This window comes from Notolepis coatsorum (genome assembly GCF_963971535.1).
Source record: "Notolepis coatsorum genome assembly, chromosome: 3".
NCBI lineage: Eukaryota > Metazoa > Chordata > Actinopteri > Aulopiformes > Paralepididae > Notolepis > Notolepis coatsorum.
In genome coordinates this window covers 108,939,937-108,959,936 of record NC_140167.1, presented here as the reverse complement: position 1 = coordinate 108,959,936, position 20,000 = coordinate 108,939,937, and the positions used below count along the sequence as shown (strand labels likewise).

At 45.2% G+C, this 20,000-nt stretch overlaps 1 protein-coding gene across 3 annotated transcripts in view; it reads right to left on the bottom strand.

Moving 5' to 3' along the window:
* The window catches only part of slc12a8 (solute carrier family 12 member 8), a 75,348-nt gene that overhangs the window by 6,160 nt on the left and 49,188 nt on the right, over nucleotides 1–20,000 (bottom strand). For all 3 annotated transcript variants that reach the window (XM_084310205.1, XM_084310206.1, XM_084310207.1), the window contains 4 exons: nucleotides 6,951–7,064; nucleotides 6,027–6,114; nucleotides 5,016–5,103; nucleotides 1,763–1,909 (listed from right to left, as the gene is read on the bottom strand). In XM_084310205.1, coding sequence (XP_084166331.1) covers nucleotides 1,763–1,909; nucleotides 5,016–5,103; nucleotides 6,027–6,114; nucleotides 6,951–7,064 — 437 coding nt within the window. The remainder of the gene's footprint in view (nucleotides 1–1,762; nucleotides 1,910–5,015; nucleotides 5,104–6,026; nucleotides 6,115–6,950; nucleotides 7,065–20,000) is intronic.

Below are 20,000 nucleotides of genomic sequence, written 5' to 3'. Positions count from 1 at the left end.
TCCATTAGACCTAACTAGCCTACTAGCTACCACCTCCATTAGACCTAACTAGCCTACTGGCTACCACCTCCATTAGACCTAACTAGCCTACTAGCTACCACCTCCATTAGACCTAACTAGCCTACTGGCTACCACCTCCATTAGACCTAACTAGCCTACTAGCTACCACCTCCATTAGACCTAACTAGCCTACTGGCTACCACCTCCATTAGACCTAACTAGCCTACTGGCTACCACCTCCATTAGACCTAACTAGCCTACTGGCTACCACCTCCATTAGATCTAACTAGCCTACTGGCTACCACCTCCATTAGACCTAACTAGCCTACTAGCTACCACCTCCATTAGACCTAACTAGCCTACTGGCTACCACCTCCATTATACCCAAGTAGCCTACTGGCTACCATCCCCATTAAACCTAACTAGCCTACTGCCTACCTACCACCTCCATTAGACCTAACTAGCCTGCTGGCTACCATCTCAATTATACCCAAGTAGCCTACTGGCTACCATCCCCATTAGACCCAACTAGCCTACTGGCTACCACGTATATTAGACATAACTAGCCTACCATCTCCATTAAACCTAACTAGCCTACTGGATACCACCTTCATTAAACCTAACTAGCCTACTGGATACCACCTTTATTAGACCTTGGTAGCCTACTCGCTACCACCTCCATTATACCTAACTAGCCTAATGGCTATCATCTTTATTAGACCTAACTAACCCATTGGCTACCACCTCCATTAGACTTAATCAGCCTACTGGCTCTCACTCCCCTCTCTCTAGTTCTAAGTTCATAAAGACCCTGCTTTATTGCTCCTATAGCTAAACTAGTGCTGCCTTGAGTCTGGCGGGACTCCAGGCTTTGCTAGGGCCGGGCCGGGCCCTGCCTGACTCCCTTCCTGCATTTGTTCTGAGGCTTTGATTTGGGCCGAGATGTCTAGGGCCTCATTCCAACGTGCTGAGAGGTCAGACGCTGTTGCTGGCCAGGGAGGTCTGAGGAAAGGGGGGCCAGGACGTGGATGTGATTGTGTGTGTGTGTGTTAATAAGTCACTGCTGTAATGCACTCAGTACCCTCACTTCTATGGACTCTATAATTAGGCAGGCCGCCCCCACCATTTCCTACTGGATCCACCCATCCCACCTCCTCTATACATCCCAGCCCGGAACACTGGCTCATAGTCAGATCTAGTGTGTGACAGTTCCCAGTGGCGATAGAGGGAAGGAACACATTCACTATAACTCATTCATAATATCAGACCCTGCATACTCTTTATATTGTGACGTATCAAACAGTGATGGATCAACAGATCTTGGCAACAGCATGAAAAAAAACATCCACAATATGTTGCTGCTATCTCTGTAACCCTGTAATGTATTGTCACACTATTTGATCATTCATCTCTTCAACACACACATCCCTCCATCCATCCCTTTATCTACTCATCCATCCTTCTGTCCATCCATCCATCCATCCATCCATCTGTCAATCCGTCCGTCCATCCATCCATCCATCCACACTCCCATCCATCCATCCATCCATCCATCCATCCATCCATCCATCCATCCATCCATCCATCCATCCATCCATCCATCCATCCATCCATCCATCCATCCATCCATCCATCCATCCATCCATCCATCCATCCATCCATCCATCCATCCATCCATCCATCCATCCATCCATCCATCCATCCATCCATCCATCCATCCATCCATCCATCCATCCATCCATCCATCCATCCACCCACCCACCCCTTTCCCCAGGAAAGCCAGGGCAGGGATGACCCTCTCCTGGGCAATGCACTGGAGGATCCGGGGTGCTCCGTACAGGCCTCCCATGCAGGAAGCCAGGGAGGAGACGTAGAGGCCCAGCAGAAAGAGGAAACCCACCAAGGAGACCTGGGAGAAGAAGGAAAACAAACACAAGGTGGGTGGGAGGGAGAGAGAGAGAGAGAGACGGGGAGTTCCGAGAGCGACTACGCCCAGTCCAAATCCGTTTCAGCCTGCCCCTTGTGAAAACAGCCTCCCCCGAAACAATACGGACAATCGCTTTGTCAGAATATACAGACGTGCCTGAGAAGTTTCCATCATGTTTTGTTTTGTATTTAACCTATAATTAACCAGGTAAGTTGATTAGGAACCCATTCTAATTTACTGCAATGGCCCGAGGAAGTGATAGCAGGCGGATGGAGACACACACAAACATCTAACAAGTGTTCAACTACTGGTAGACAGCTGAGCTGCCCCCCCCTGTCCTGTGGATTAACTCCTTATCCTACTCAATGTCTCTTCCCTTTGAGCTGGGTGTAGGGACAGCTGTGAGCTTGGTTTAGAGACTCTCAGGAAAACACAGGACCAGTGTGGACCGGGTCACTCAGGAGAACATCCCAGAAGTCAAAGCGCAGAGATAGGGTCTCTCAGGAGAACATAGGGTCGTTGTGGACTGGGTCTCTCAGGAGAACATAGGGTCGTTGTGGACCGGGTCTCTCAGGAGAACATAGGGTCGTTGTGGACCGGGTCTCTCAGGAGAACATAGGGTCGTTGTGGACCGGGTCTCTCAGGAGAACATAGGGTCGTTGTGGACCGGGTCTCTCAGGAGAACATAGGGTCGTTGTGGACTGGGTCTCTCAGGAGAACATAGGGTCGTTGTGGACCGGGTCTCTCAGGAGAACATAGGGTCGTTGTGGACCGGGTCTCTCAGGAGAACATAGGGTCGTTGTGGACTGGGTCTCTCAGGAGAACATAGGGTCGTTGTGGACCGGGTCTCTCAGGAGAACATAGGGTCGTTGTGGACTGGGTCTCTCAGGAGAACATAGGGTCGTTGTGGACCGGGTCTCTCAGGAGAACATAGGGTCGTTGTGGACCGGGTCTCTCAGGAGAACATAGCGTCGTTGTGGACCGGGTCTCTCAGGAGAACATAGGGTCGTTGTGGACCGGGTCTCTCAGGAGAACATAGGGTCGTTGTGGACCGGGTCTCTCAGGAGAACATAGGGTCGTTGTGGACTGGGTCTCTCAGGAGAACATAGGGTCGTTGTGGACCGGGTCTCTCAGGAGAACATAGGGTCGTTGTGGACCGGGTCTCTCAGGAGAACATAGGGTCGTTGTGGACCGGGTCTCTCAGGAGAACATAGGGTCGTTGTGGACCGGGTCTCTCAGGAGAACATAGGGTCGTTGTGGACCGGGTCTCTCAGGAGAACATAGGGTCGTTGTGGACTGGGTCTCTCAGGAGAACATAGGGTCGTTGTGGACTGGGTCTCTCAGGAGAACATAGGGTCGTTGTGGACCGGGTCTCTCAGGAGAACATAGGGTCGTTGTGGACCGGGTCTCTCAGGAGAACATAGGGTCGTTGTGGACCGGGTCTCTCAGGAGAACATAGGGTTGTTGTGGACCGGGTCTCTCAGGAGAACATAGGGTCGTTGTGGACCGGGTCTCTCAGGAGAACATAGGGTCGTTGTGGACCGGGTCTCTCAGGAGAACATAGGGTCGTTGTGGACCGGGTCTCTCAGGAGAACATAGGGTCGTTGTGGACCGGGTCTCTCAGGAGAACATAGGGTCGTTGTGGACCGGGTCTCTCAGGAGAACATAGGGTCGTTGTGGACCGGGTCTCTCAGGAGAACATAGGGTCGTTGTGGACCGGGTCTCTCAGGAGAACATAGGGTCGTTGTGGACTGGGTCTCTCAGGAGAACATAGGGTCGTTGTGGACCGGGTCTCTCAGGAGAACATAGGGTCGTTGTGGACTGGGTCTCTCAGGAGAACATAGGGTCGTTGTGGACCGGGTCTCTCAGGAGAACATAGGGTCGTTGTGGACCGGGTCTCTCAGGAGAACATAGGGTCGTTGTGGACCGGGTCTCTCAGGAGAACATAGGGTCGTTGTGGACCGGGTCTCTCAGGAGAACATAGGGTCGTTGTGGACCGGGTCTCTCAGGAGAACATAGGGTCGTTGTGGACTGGGTCTCTCAGGAGAACATAGGGTCGTTGTGGACCGGGTCTCTCAGGAGAAGTTACTTTACTGGCCGTGTTGCACAAGATCATTTGACTTCGTCTTTTTGCATAATCCTGCTTTAAATGGTAAACGGACAGCATTTATATAACAGCTTTTATCCAAAGCGCTTTACAACTTATGCCTCCCATTCTCCCATTCACTCACACATTCACACACTGATGGTGGAGGCGACCATGCAAGGTCTTGCTCAAGGACCACTTCCGACACACACTGCCCGCCCGAGAGGAGCCGGATTGGAACCATGAACCTTCTGATTACCAGATGACCACCAGACCAACCACTCTACCTCCAATGTCTGAGCCACTGTCTTTAGATATACAGTATACTCTGATAGTAGCCTGGCTACACAAATGCATTTCAGTTCATTGGTCTGCATTTTTCCTCATCACCACTGAGGGTTACTGTAGGTCAATGGGTTTTCTATTGTGAGCTAGTGAAGCCCAGAGAGACATGTCATTTTAGACTCTACAAATAAACTCGACTTGACTATGGCAGAGATAGTGGGCACCACCAGCAGCCCTCCAGTGCCCACCTCACAGCTGCAATACACCCTCCTGTCGATGTCGTGAATCGCAACCTTTGCTTACTAGTCAGCTTCTCTAGCCTACCTAGCTAGACACCAGCATATTATTTTTTAATATATGTACAATATATGATATGATATATATAACTAGACATGTGAGATCATGACAAAGTGTGACCTACACAGTATTGGACATCATGACAAGAAGTGAAATATATCACCCGCCACACTACATCAACACAAATGAGATCGTCATTGAGGGGAATCCCCTGGTTGAAAAGGACAGCCCTTGAAGAGGAGGACGGAAAGAGAAAGAGAGGCATAAATGAAAGAGACAGACAGAAGAGAGAGAGAGTGAATGTGTGAGAGAGAGAGAGAGAGAGAGAGAGAGAGAGAGAGAGAGAGAGAGAGAGAGAGAGAGAGAGAGAGAGAGAGAGAGAGAGAGAGAGAGAGAGAGAGAGAGAGAGAGAGGGGTTACCTTTTCCGCTATTAAGAAGTCATAGCGCAGTGCCTCTCTGGTGCAGATGGCCCCGAGTAGGAAGACAAAGACCAGATACAGGAACCACCTGTAGATGCCCAACGATACACACTGTCATAATCTGCTCCTCTCCCACTATTAATAGACACAGAATGAAGTGGGTCAAACAGGGACAGTTGATTTAGCTTGTTTGGCCCCGTCAGAAGAGCAGGGGAGTACCGGATTCTGTTGATGGGCTCATTGCACTACAGTATGTAATCAAAATCAAGCACATTAAAGCTGCAGTATGGAAGAGTGGCACCCTGTGGCTGTGAGGGTAACTGCACTTCTTTTAAACATGGAGTCCGAAATAATGCGGTGATGAAATCAACCATGCAACCAGGACCTACTACGGCTACACCCACCCGGACTTCGGCGACAAAAAAGGACTAATTTCTATATTCACATTTTATGCTCTTGAAATGAGACTGTAGCCTGTTTATGGATTTTGCAGTGCTGGTCATACCAGACCAGAATAGCTCCTATAGCAGGAAAGCACAAGAGCCATGACTCAGAGAAAGAAATTTGTTCAGTGTTTTGTTCATTGAGTGATACTGTTATGGGGACATTGAGGGAACATTGTGATGGTGAGTTAAAGTTAGGCTCTTTTTGTTGTAGAGTTGTCCAATTTGCGTTTGATGTAAAAAATAAAATGTATACAAGGCAAAAGCACAGACTTGTGGGCGTTTTGAATTTCCTCGCTTTCTTTCTGCCGTCTTGAGCGTTTTAGAGTTAAATGAGTGCCAATTCAGCCAAAGAGGCTTCATACGTTATGTTATGATAATAAAAAAACAATTCGGTTAATTGCATTGCACCAGATGAATGAAAACAGTCTTTTCCTCACATCTATGTAAAACACTTAAAACATATAATATATAAACTTCTGCAAACACCTAGAATTATGGACATGAAATATAGACATGACAGAAACAACAGAAAAATGTGATTAAAAAAGGTAGAGGGGAGTCTTACGAGGTGAACAGAGCCGCTAGGGTTCCCAAAGGGATGTTCTGTTCAGGCCGCTGCAGGTCCAAGCTCATATTGAAGCCTGCCATCACTCCTACAAGTGCGCGCGCACACACACACACACACACACACACACACACACACACACACACACACACACACACACACACACACACACACACACACACACACACACACACACACACACACACACACACACACACACACACACAAATGCGTGAGCACAGATGCACACATGTGGATGCACACACACACACACACACACACACCACACCACACACACAGTCACAGATGGACACACCATATAGAGATTGGTTAACAAACACAAACCAATTATGTCAACTACTTTTACACACACATTTGCTGCGGTTATTATAACATGTGGTAGAAAACATTCAAACGTCAAAATAGTGAAGCTCCAGGATCCTACCTTCAATTAAAACTTTAACATAGGATTTGACCAAAACTACACTTGATACATATTCTACCTGTACTGTACTGCATTGATCCGATACTGTAAATATTATTCATGTAATATACTGTATCTATCTGATACTGTACATATTGTACATGTACTGTATTGATCTGATACTGTACACACTATTTGTACTGTATTGATCTGATACTGTACATATTGTACATGTACTGTATTGATCTGATACTGTACACACTATTTGTACTGTATTGATCTGATACTGTACACACTATTTGTACTGTATTGATCTGATATTGTACATAATCTACCTGTGCTGCATTGATCTGACCCGTATGCTGTGTGTGTGTGTGTGTGTGTGTGTGTGTGTGTGTGTGTGTGTGTGTGTGTGTGTGTGTGTGTGTGTGTGTGTGTGTGTGTGTGTGTGTGTGTGTGTGTGTGTGTGTGCACGTGTGCGTGCGTGCGTGCATGCTCACCTGTTGCAGCAGGGAAGAAAACACCAAAGATGGTGAAGAAGGTGTCTCCTGGGGAGTAGTCGGGCAGGGAGTTCTCACCCAGCAGCTCTGATGAATACCCAACGAAGCCATGCTCTGAGGCAACAAGAGACAAGCACACAGATGAAGTGTAGGGCAGGGTTGGGTGGGTGTGCGAATTCAGTATCATTGTATCGGGCTTATAGTCTAGCGGGATTCCTGACAAATTAAAAACGTCTATCTTTTAGCATAATTCAGGTATGCTGAATCCGATAAACCTGATCACCAACATGTATTCCCCCCCAATAACTCTGTAACCACAGGAGAGCAGAGCAAAGCACAAATAAAGTGTCGATACATAATGCTTTGAGGGTCAGATAATGTGATGAAGACATTTCTAAAACAATCACTGGTAATCCTACTCTTAAAATATATTTTCTCTTATATATCTAACTAGGCAAGCAGATATGAATATCTACCCCTGTGTTTTGAGGGTCTGATAATGTGATCAGTGATAGCTACAATGAATTACCCAGTCCATGCAACAATGCACAGGTTCCCAACTTTAACCCAAAATACTCCTTGATGCTTATTGAGGCATGACAGGGCAATATGTTATGTCAATCCCTCCCAATGGCCATTGAACCACATACGGACTATTTAGGTCATGGTTTTGAAGGAAGGATTTTTTTAATTCATGGATCAAAAATAAACAGTACCATGTGTTGATTATAGTCTATATGCGGTTTATACTTTGAGACACATTTGTAAACTGTTCAATGAATACAAATAAGAACTCAAAACGAGTTTTAAACTAGTCTTACTGACTCAAAACTGAAATGATGACTAGAAAAGTCTCACTCATAAAATGCCTCATCCTGATGTCTGGTAGAATACACTTTGTTGGACTAGAACATACTCATGCAAGAAGTTTGATCATCACTGACATGCATGGTAACCTGGATTTGCGGCATTTGTCTTGCATTGCTTCTGGCATGCACAAAACGAACTCTGTTGATGCGGCAAGGCATATACTATTCTCCAAGACTGGTAAACCAGAAGCAATGCCACCAACAAGTGAAGCTCTCCAGTTCAATTTGATGCGAGTACAATATCAAACGATGGTTTGGAGAAATGCTCACTGTGCCACCGTACAGTACCTGAGCGTCCTGCACCTGTGGATATGGAATGAAAACATGGTGATTCAGGACTACAGCCCATTCTGATGTCATTGAGTCCAATCCCAGAAGGTTGCCTGGAAATGATTGTGTGTGCATGCCAGAAGCAATGCAAGACACGTCATTGCAAATGCCACAAATGCAGGTTATGATGCAGAGCAATGTGTGCATGTCAGAAATGATGAGTGTGATCAAACTCCTTCATGCATATGTTCTAGTCAACAAGATTTATTCTACCAGACATCAGGATGAGGCATTTTGTAAGTGAGACTTTCTTTTCATAATTTCAGTTCTGAGTCAGTAAAACTTGTTTTGAACTCACAGCTCTGCTTATTTGTATTCATTGAACTGTTTGCCATTACAAATGTGTCTCAAACTATAAATCACACAACTCTACAACCCACTCTCTTTCATGGTACCGTTTATTTTTGATCCATGCATTAAATAATTCCTTCCTTCATGACCTCACTAGTCCTTGACCTTGACTGTGTGGTTCAATGGCCATTGGGAGTGATTGACATAACATATTGCCCTGTCATGCCTGCATAAGCATCAAGGTGTATTTTGTGGTAAAGTTGGGAACCTGTGCATTGAGCATTGTTACATGGATTGTTGTGAATTTGTAGCTAATTTCGCATAATTACGCATCTGGCTTATCACTGATCACATTCTCAGACCCTCAAAACATAGGCATAGCCACTCATTTCTCATGTTTGCTTGACTAGTTACAGAGATGTTGGGAAAAAACAAATTTTCTGTAATGGTGGCCGCTAATCTGCATATTTTAAGAGTAGGATTACCACCGATTACTTAAAAAAAAATGTATCACATTATCTGACCCTCAAAACATACTATACACTTTCTTTTTTCCTGACTGTCTATTCTTCTGATAGCAGGTGTTTAATCAAAGATCCCCACTTTCTAGTCTTGCACAAGGACCAATCAGCATGGGTATGGACGGGTTCATTTTCTGCCATTTTGTTATGCAAATTAGAAGGTAAAAACCTCTTTATCGGATTCAGCATACTTGAATTATGCTAAAAAGTGTGGTTCCCAACTTTTACCCCAAAAATGCTCGTAGAGCCTTATATATTCATTCAGAAATCACGCTAGACTATTATATTGCGATGAAATTACAATATTGGGATATGCACACACACAATAGAGGCCTATTTCTTCTTCTTCTACCAGTTATTCTGGTAAATCCACAGTGATTTCTGTGCAGTGGAGTGCAGGAGTAAAATACTGGAAAAGCATGATAATACTGTGTACCACAATTCTCTATATAAAAATAATCCACAATACAATATACCAATACAATTGCCCAGCCCTAGTTAGGATGTGATTTGGTCCTGATTTGTGTTACAGATCTGTATTTTCAGATATGATTTGGTGCTGGTGTGTGTTATGGATCTCTATTCTCAGACAAGATTTTGTGCTGGTGTCTGTTATGGATCTATTATGTCCAGACATGGTTTGGTGCTGGTGTGTGTTATAGATGTGTATTTTCAGACATGATTTGGTGCTGGTGTGTGTGTTATTGATCTGTATATTCTAGAGGCTGGTTATTGTTTGTAGAGTCTGACAATGTTTTGCTCCTGCCATAATTTGATTCCACCTGCATTGCAGAGCTCTAATGAACACTTAACCATTACATTTGTACCCCCCCCCCCCCTCTCTCTCTCTCTCTCTGATAACTGATTGAAATGTACCCGTTTAGATAGCATGGGTCTCCTGTCTGCTCAGCTGATGTGGTATCGGTGTGCAGGGTGTGACCCTGACTCAACCCTTTCAGCTCGCCAAACCCGTAGGCGGGTTTACAAAAAATGACGCGGCACGGTCTAGGCCACCTCATCTCGGTGGAGAGGATTCTTCAGAAATGCAGAAAACATTGTGCGATTCAAAATAGGTCAACAATGAGATATTTGCAATTTCTAGTGCTTTGAACTGTTCTCTATCTGTTTCCTTATTTGCTAAATTGTTTATGACTTGTAAATGTGTTAATTATTGTTAACTTGTCCGGCTGTATAATTTCCTTTGCTGTCTAAAGAACTACAGATGTGTCGGACTCGTACAGTAGGTAGTGATGGGTACCTTTCACATTTGAACCGGTACCGGTACCTGTGAATCAGTACCGGTACCCAACGGTACCTTTTTTCGGTACTTTAGTCTCTAAACATTTTATCTACCTACCTAAAAAAAAATCCAAACTTAATATTTAATAAATAAATAATGTATTATTTATTACTTTATTATTATTTACATCTTACTGATGTAAATCACTTTGAACTGCAATCCCCTGTATGAAAGGTGCTATACAAAGTTATTATTATTATTATTTATTTAGAACAAAACAAAATGTCCTTCCACTCGTCAACGGCCGCCACCAGCTTCCTGTTGGCGTTGCCAATTGTAGTGAGGTGTTGCACTGCACTGTCGAGTGTGCACATGTCCCTCCGCTCTTCCTCGGCATCCTGCATCGCCGCCTTCCATCCCTTATGGCACCTAGCGAACTTCCGTTCAATCTTTGTCAGTTGCGCCTCCTTCAGCTCTCGCGCTGCGGCCGTCGGCCTGCGGGCTCTGGTCCCTTCGCGGCCCTCTGCCGCGGATGTTGTCTCCTCCTCCACCATCGTCTTGGAATGGCTGCCACTATCGGACATCTTGATGTAATGCCCGGCTGTTCGATGTTCTAGAATGTTCCGGAAGGTTGTGGATGGTCGATGTTCTAGAATGTTCCGGAAGGTTGTGGCAGCGATAATGTTCTAGACTTGCAGAGCCATCTTGGTGCATCAAGTTTTACTGTAACTGCCCCTCTTGCAGTGATGACGCAACTCGTCTTTGATGTTTCAAGTTTCAAGTTTCAAGTTTCTTTAATAGTTGTCATACAGAAGTACAGAATACTTTTGTACAAAATGCTTCTTACTGTTGCGCTCCAGAGACTGTGCATGACAAGATAAGTATGAAATAAAAACATAGTAAAAATTAGAAGTAAAAAAAGAGGTCACAGTGTTCAGTTTAGACATATGTACAATGTTCGTAGACGTAGTTACCATACAATATACAATACTGTGCAGTGTACTAATATACAATACTATATAGTGCAAGGCATAAATGGACGAGGTGCAGTTTAGGTACAATTCACAGTAGGTGTACGAGTTGTAGTGCAAATCCTTTATCAATAAATATAAAGTGTAAGTGTGTTTGTGTGATCTAAAGTGTGGAGAGTGGGTGCTGCAGTGTGTTGTTTGTTTGAGTGAGTGTGTGCGTGTGGGTGTGTGTGCTGTGTGCATTTGATGGTTGTCTGGTTGTCTGTTTACTGATTGGCTTTATTTCCGTTCGAAGAGAACATCTTTATTCCGAACCGTAAAACTGTGAAAACATACATGAAATACAATAAATCACTGATCAAACCATAACGACATGCATACATATTATCGGTCTTTGCAAGGTTGGTTGTTAACCCACTGAACTTAACTACAAGCGCATTACGGCCCCAAACGTACCTTGTTGACTGCATGCAATATGAGAGGAAAGTTAAGAGCTCTGGTGACGATGTGTCTTGTCTGATGTTCGTGGAGGAGTGAAAAGGGGCAGAGCCTCGTAGTGGCTCTCTATTTATAACCTGAGGGCGGGTCTACTATGACATCATCGCTATGACCTCACAATGTTCCAGAACGTTCTAGCCTGTTCTAACTGGTTCTACTATGACATCACCCTGCAGCGTAAAAGGACTTAAACTATGACACTCCTGCAGTTACACCTATTTTTTTAAATAAACATATATATATATATATGTTTATTTAAAAAAAATAGGTTTTACAAATTAACTAAAAAGGTACACATCTATATATTTAAATACAAAATAAATAAAGGTATTGTATTTTACAAAATAACAAGTATGAAACAAGGGTAAACAAACCACTCTAGCAACAGTTAACTATTCTGCTGATAAAAAAAGAGTCAAATACACATCTATATATTTAAATAACAAATAAATTAAAGTATTTTACAACTGATTAAACAAACAAACAATCTAGCAGCAATGAACTACTCTGCGGCTGATTGAGTATTCTAGCAGTTCTTTTCACTCCCCACTCACTGTGTCCGCTCTGGAGAAGACCCGCTCTGCGGTGTGTTTTGGTCTTACATAACAGCCTAATTTGTGTCTTGTTTACCGACGTAACATCCGCTACTCTTCTGTCCTGAGCATAGGGAGCTAACGTTATGTCTGACGATTAGCTAACGTTAGCTTAACAACGTTAAACGGGTTACAAATATGTGAAACTATGGAAGGAGTAAGCCGACTGCTAAAAAGAGAACCCACCGCGGCAGCGCAAGCACACAACAAAAGAAAGTTTCGAGAGGAGTGGACGTTTGGAGATAGACAGTATAGTGTTTCAAGAGACTGGCTACAGTAATATGATGCTGGGCTGTAGTGATCAGTTCCGTGTGGCGCAAGTATGTAAAAAAGAAAAACAGAAACAACACGTTTGTCATCTGTAGTAAATAAATGAAGCTGGAATCCATTCGTGACCATGGACAGAGCCAGTGTCCCATTGTGTCCCGGATTAAATCGGAGCCTCTCCTAAAGACGCTCTGTGGCTAGGCTAACAGCCATATCAGACAGAGCAGATGTGGAAACTGAGCTACACTTTCTAACAACCTGCCCACTGTACCAAGATATCAGATACATATACTCCCCAGTCCCCATGAATTGAAAACACCCAAAGAGAGTTTGAAAACATGTATTGTGCCGTTGACATTAACGTGCGGTTTCGTTTTGCGGTAAACAAAACATGACGTCATCTGACTTTTTTTTCTTTGGCATTGCACCGAAAATTAGCACCGTTGGATCTCACGTGAATCGATACACGGTAGTACCAACGTGTTTCGGTAGGTACCTTTAAAAGTACCGAATTCGGTACCCATCCCTAGTCTTAGGGGAGGGGCTGAATACTTTCACTCCAGAAATGCCAGCCTCATTTAGAAAACGATTCATACCAAAATGCTAAATCTTTCATTGTTGCCTGAAGTTCATAATGCAATACATATTTGATTTTCTTTTTATAAATTCAAATAAGAACTCATGAATAGATCCTTGGGAAGGTTATATCTTAAGATAAGAGCCTTTTTGTTAGCTCACACCCACGTGCAGGTTTCTATGCCAGCAGTCTCATTTTATAAGTGGGTGTCATCTTTTCCAGATTGTGAATGATTTATTTTTTGCTTGGGGTCAGAATGATGGATCATTGTTAAATGTCATGGTGTGAATATAAAAAGCTCTGTGAGTATAAGCGGCCTGCACTGTTCCACCCTTGTATGTACAGTATGTAATATGTAATTGTGTTGTTTTATTGATAGAAAGATCTTTGCACAATTTTATATAGTTGGATTGTGAAATGTTATTTATGAAAATAATTATGGATATTGTACTGCGTGTGGAATTTGATAGGGGATTGGCAACTGTGGGTTGACATAATACGCGGGGGGAGGTGCGTCCCACCCACCACTGCGATGGTGTCCATGTCTGTGTTGAAACATTGTAGCTTGAATGTAACTGTACTATATACGATGTTCGATGACACCAGGTCTCTATAAAGTATGGCCCCGAATGAGCTCTGTTGACCAATGAGTCATTACTTTTCCACTTGAAGGTGAAGAAGCAAGAATACCAATGTTAGAGTAGTCCTTATTTCATATTCATACAATATGTTACTGGGCGTGGTGTTCATTGTCATGTTGAGGGATGTTCAATTTTTTACATATTATGAAAGTACAGATTCATACCTTCAAAATAAGCCATCACTTGAACATTTTGGTGGGATACTGTTCAAGCTACTTCCTATGAATCATGGTGATATCACAAAACGTATTCAGAGAAAAATGGCCTTGAGAGTTTACACTTAGTGTTAAAAAACGACAACACTACCCAGCATTCATTGTAATCCATGGCCCCCTCTCTCTGGGGCAATTAACACCTGGCAGCGTTCCAGTCTCAGGCTCTTTTGTTATGACAATGACTCTGTCTTGTGACACTGCAAACACCCATAGAGGAAAAAGGAAAGTCATGATAGTTTATTAAAAAATGTGTGTGGTAGTGAAATGTTAACATTCTGTAGTGTGGTAGTGAAAGGGTAACCTTCTGTAGTGTGGTAGTGAAATGTTAACCTTCTGTAGTGTGGTAGTGAAAGGTTAACCTTCTGTAGTGTGGTAGTGAAAGGTTAACCTTCTGTAGTGTGGTAGTGAAAGGTTAACCAGCATAACTGGACCACATACCACTTTAACATAACCTGTAGAGATCAATGGATCGAGGCTTGAATGCTCCCAAGCACTGGAATACACAAACATGTCTCAACACCTCAATAGTCAAGATATTAATCAAGTTTCAAGATTTTATATTATCATTTAAAATAAAGTACAGAATAGAGCTGTATTAATAATAGCTCCGATTATTCATACCTGTCACTTTGGATAATTCCGTGATACACAAGATTTATTCACATACACACCAGGGCATACAGTGAAATGCGGGTGGCCATGCCCGCTTTGATTGTGCAGTGATACTAATAAACTAATAAAATATACATAATAAACGGGTAAAAAAAATAGGCATGATAAAATAGACATGCTAAAGTCCTGAGAGTCCTATACAATACAGTTTTTACTAGAACCACATTGTGGAGAGAGAAAAAAGGGAGCAAATTAGTTATAACAATTATAACAGGATTGGGTTGTGAAAGAGTGTATCAGGGCTTGGCATGTAGTCACCTTTTGAGCGTAGTCGAAACTGTAATGCATTGTCATGGGCTTGCTTGCCGGTGGCGCACCTGACCACCCAGAGAAAGACCCTCACGGATCTCCTTGTTGGCTTTAATCATGGCATTGTAGGCAGCCCTCTCTGAGGTTACATGCTCCTTCTCTAGTGTGGCAGTGAATGTGTTAACCCTTTGTAGTGTGGTATTGAAAGCGTTAACCCTCTGTAGTGTGGTAGTGAAAGCATTAACTCTTTGTAGTAGGGGTGCACCGATGTATCGGTCGGGTATCGGTATCGGCCGATAAGTGCCTTGTTGACTGCAATCGGCCGATAAGCTTGAATGTGCCGATGGCAGTAGCCGATAAGTTCAGTCACGTCCTGCACAACGGCGCCGCCCCCAGTCCCCCACACACACACACAAGCTACTGCATCAAAGTTACTACTAAATATTCAACATTCTCTTTTGAGACTCCGCTTCAGACTCTTATTATTTGGCACTAAAAGTTAAACATTGTCACCGATATGGCTGTCCGCAACATGTCATTAATTGTGTACGCGAGGTGGTCGCTCAGTGACGACGCTAACATGAGATAGGTTAGCTAGCATGAGCTACCGGGAGATGGAAGACTAACGTTACTGGTGAAAATGTGATTTACGTTGGAATACTCCTTTGCCAACTTGCTGTACTTTGCTTGCAGGTCTGCAGCCATTATTGCTGGATTATGAATAGCCCCAACTTTAGCCAAGGTAACGTTATGGCTAAACCTTTAACGTTAGTTAACGCTAGCTTTCGGTTAGCTGTTCAATGCTAATAACACAACCAAGCAAACCCATCACAGCTCCCCGTCAACACCCCTCTCTCGGGAAGATGGCATTTAAGAAAGTATCTGCTGTTAAAATGACACAAACATTCGTTTTGTGGCATTAACGTTATATAGTTAGTGTTACACGTTCAATAACATAAGCATATTATTTACCAGAACTACTAGCTCAGTTCCTTCCGTTGCTCATAGAGCCCTGAGAGTTGTACCCAATCCATTCTGCAATCTGTTAATAAAGTTTTCAATCAGACAAATTTATAGAAAGGCTTTGTTTTATTATAACATTCGTTGCAGTAAAATCATGCCTCGTTTGGTCATCCTGTGGAGCACTGGTCGGCGGGCAGCTAACGTATTAGCTACGGTAAGCTTGTTGTGGTTCTCGCAAGCAGATCAATGGCGGCATGCCCGGAAGTAGAAAATGAATAAACGCTTGCCGATTGGTGGTAAGAACAGCAGGAGGTGGGTGCTAGCGGTGTGACATAATTGGCCGAATCGACTGTCAATCAAAATTGTTCTATTGCATTGGTTGAGAGTTTGATGTTTCCTTTTTTAAAGTAAGTAAAGAGGCCTACAAATACAAACATACACATACAAATATACAGTAGTTTCATTAAAAAAAAAATTACAAAAACATATATATAAAAAAAATTACAAATACTTTTTTTTGCCACAAATATCGGTATCGGTATCGGCCGATTGTGTTAGTTGAACAATCGGTATCGGTGGCCAATTTTCATATCGGTGCATCCCTACTTTGTAGTGTGGTAGTGAAAGGGTCAATCTAGCCAGATCATTTCTTATTCTGATTGTCGCGCTGCACGCTGCCGGTACACCAACGAGTCACAAAGAGAAGACAACAGAGAACGTAAGGTTATGAATATAACCAAGTTCTATGAATACTGGTGACGCTCAGCGTCATCTGCACTAACCTCACTTCGTGCATATGCACTGAATAAAAATCCACAATGTACCTTTACATACCAACATTTGTCTGGCCACACCCCCATCCGCTACCTTCATAAGCAGGTGTGTGGCCACACACTCGCCTCCTTCCCAATCTTTCACCACAAGGCGAGATCAAAGGCTGCAGTGGCGTCCAGACGCTGAGCGTCACCAGTATTCATAGAACTTGGTTATATTCATAACCTTACGTTCTATTTCATTCTGGCTGCCGCTCAGCGTCATCTGCACTACGGGAGCTGAGCGGGAGCCTGAAGCTCGACAAATGTACCCCACTGAGGCCCCCCACAACCATCAGAACCGGGGAGGACTGAGCCCCCCCGACCCTCCCTAATGGAGGATTCCCCCCCTATTGGAGGACGGGAGGGAGACGGATCCGACCGTGCGAAGAGAAACTCGAGCAACTCAGCGCACAGGGTGAGCAGACCGTGGCTTGACCCCACGACTACCCACACGCACAACCCGCATGCCACCAGGGAACGAACGGAAGGAACAAACCTCGTTACCACCCCCAAAAACACGTGGTCGAGAGCAAACTCAACCCTGTGGCAAGGCCGTAGCAGCGGAGCGCGAAGGAAGACCCAGACCCACTGAAGGGACTGGATCCCCCGGAAAAAGGGGGCCCGGAGAGGTCAACGACGCCACAGCATCAAGACCTCACCAGGCGCCCCCCACATCGCCAGCGTATTCGGACAGGGCGCCTCCAAGAGCGGGCCCTTCCCCCCACTAGTACGCCACCTGGCACACTGACCCTGACAACTCAGGCAGTCAGCATGGCCGTAACTTGAAGCACACAAAAGGCTACACTACAGCAGAAGCAGGCAGCGCACCGGGGAGACGACCCCAGAGGGGGTTGATCCCTCAAACCAGGCAGCAGGCGTTTGACCCGAGCCTGGAGCACTGCGGACGAGACAGGCGCCAAAGGGGTCAACTGAAAACAGCACCCCGGCGGAAGGGGCGTATGCTGGCATTGTTGCGCAACATGACAAAGCCTCCACCAAAAAACCCCGACCCAGAGGGGCCGAGGCAGAGAAGGCTGACACGATTGGCAGACGTCATGAACGTGCAGGGGCACACTCAACCGGGTAACCCAGGAGTTGACTCTGCTCCAACATGTTCCTATAACCCCTCAAGAAAAAACTCCAAAACACACCTGCGGGTATACACTGGCTATACCGCAGTACAAGTGTTTCAGTTTTCAAAAAGGGGTTATTCCAGGCCTACGGGTCGACGAAACACAACTTCGGACTGGGCCAGGCGGCCCGGGAATAATATAATAATAATAATGCAGGACCTGTTGCAGATGTCTTTATTCGGCATGCAACGACACTCAATGTTTTTTTAGCGGTACACACAGCGGTTAGTTTTTAGCACACACACCGGAACACACACACGCATGCATTGTCTCTTTAGAATAGCCGATGCGATTCGTCTCTGCGATTAACCCATCCCGTCGTCCTTCCCCCTCAAGGGCAGCCGGGAGCAGACATGCGTCAACGTGAGCCGCGCCAGGGGACCAATCCAAGTGCTCCTGTCCGTCTTCGTCAAGGACGCCACAGCGTTAGCGATCTGTTGTTCTGCATGTTTTTCCATTGGGTTTATCTTATCGGGGGGGAAACCCTTGGGAGCACGGGGAGAACATGCAAACTCCACACAGAAAGGCCTGGGAGATACCCCACCTGGGTACCTGGCATCATGGAAACCTGGTCCCCAAGCGGGAATCGAACCCTGGACCTTCTTGCTGTGAGGCGACAGTGTTAACCACTACGCCACCGTGCCGGGAAGCACACAGGGATTCCAGATGAGGTCCAGAAGACCACCCCAACAGCCCCCTCTTCGCCATGCGTAAGAGAGGGGCGAAAGGAAAAGGAGCACAGGGTACAACATGTACCCAACAAAGGGTCTCCATAACGCCCAACCCTGTGACACCCGGGCCGACCCGGCATTTTCCCCCCCGAAAAAAGCACAAGTCCCTCAGGGTACCAGAACAGCAGATCTGCGTCCCCGGCGGACAACGGGTTAACTGACCTGGACCAGCGTGACCAGACCAGTCCTGTGCCCTAATCACGCCGACATCCCCACTCCAAGAGAGGGGGTAGGTACGCGTGTCGATCTAAAACATGAAAAGAGGGCGCCACCCAGACGGTCCCATTCGTACCGCGCTCAGTGGCCCACCCCAAGGGCGTGAGACCCCTCTACCTATGTTTTGATCTATTCCGTTAACATCCCCCAGATATGAACGAGAATTCGTCGAGACCTAGTAACAAGCGCTCGGAAGAGAAAACCTCCATCCCAGTTGCTCTATAAAAATGCTGTTTTAATAACGAGCAACCAAGGCGTACCAGCCTCATGCGTGATTCTTATCAGAAACACCCAGAGCCAGCACTATGTACGCGTCGAGACCCAAACACATCAATGGATAGTCTAACAAGACACCAGACATTGTTCCTCCAAGTCGCCTGGGAGAACGACAAGGAGTTTCAAGTTTCTTTAATAGTTGTTGTGAAGGATCAGATTAAACCGAATATATATATTTATTTATGGATATATATTGAATAGTATTTGTATATCGTTTGATATCCCTTGTATATTCCTTGTACATATACACGGAATATTCCTTTAGTCTACTATAGCCCATAATAGTTCATTCTCTTATTGGACAAGGACCTGGCGCCAGGGACAAGCCCCTTGGAGCCAAGTTCAATGGTACCGACGAAACATGTCTCTACTAGCCCCGGCTCCGCGCAGGAATACGGCTACCGAAAGCAGAGTGGCACTATTTGTTCACCGTGCATATAAATAGGGCGCAAGTAAATGTAGACTTCCTCTTATCTCTTAGTCCTTTACCCTCCAACCTAGTAACAAGACGTTAAGCCTCACCCCACGATACCGCGTGCGGTGTAGTATGGCCTGTTTGGCCTTAGAATAGCAGTGAGACCTCGTGCGAATTAATAGCTGAATTGCCAGAGTTTGGCACCGTATTTCTATTAAGTAATAATAGTCTATTATGTATGGTGCATCGTGCGGTTAGAGTTCTAAAGTGAGCAGCACCCCCATCGCTTCCTCGTGTTATCTAGAGTCTTAACCAGGTTGGGCAGACCACACGTGGTGCTTTCATCCGAGGAGTTCTAGGCGAGGACCGAGTGGACCTGTACATTGGATTACCTACCCGACGACTGCTGAGCCCTATGCGGCATGGAATATATATATGCTTTGGTACTTTGATTTGTGGAGCGGATAATCGCCAGCACCGGTGAGTGTTGGATCTACCCCGAAAGGAGTCAAGGTGAGACGGCGCTCAGACCAGACTGAGGTCGCCTCGCTTCTTCTTCACTGTGGA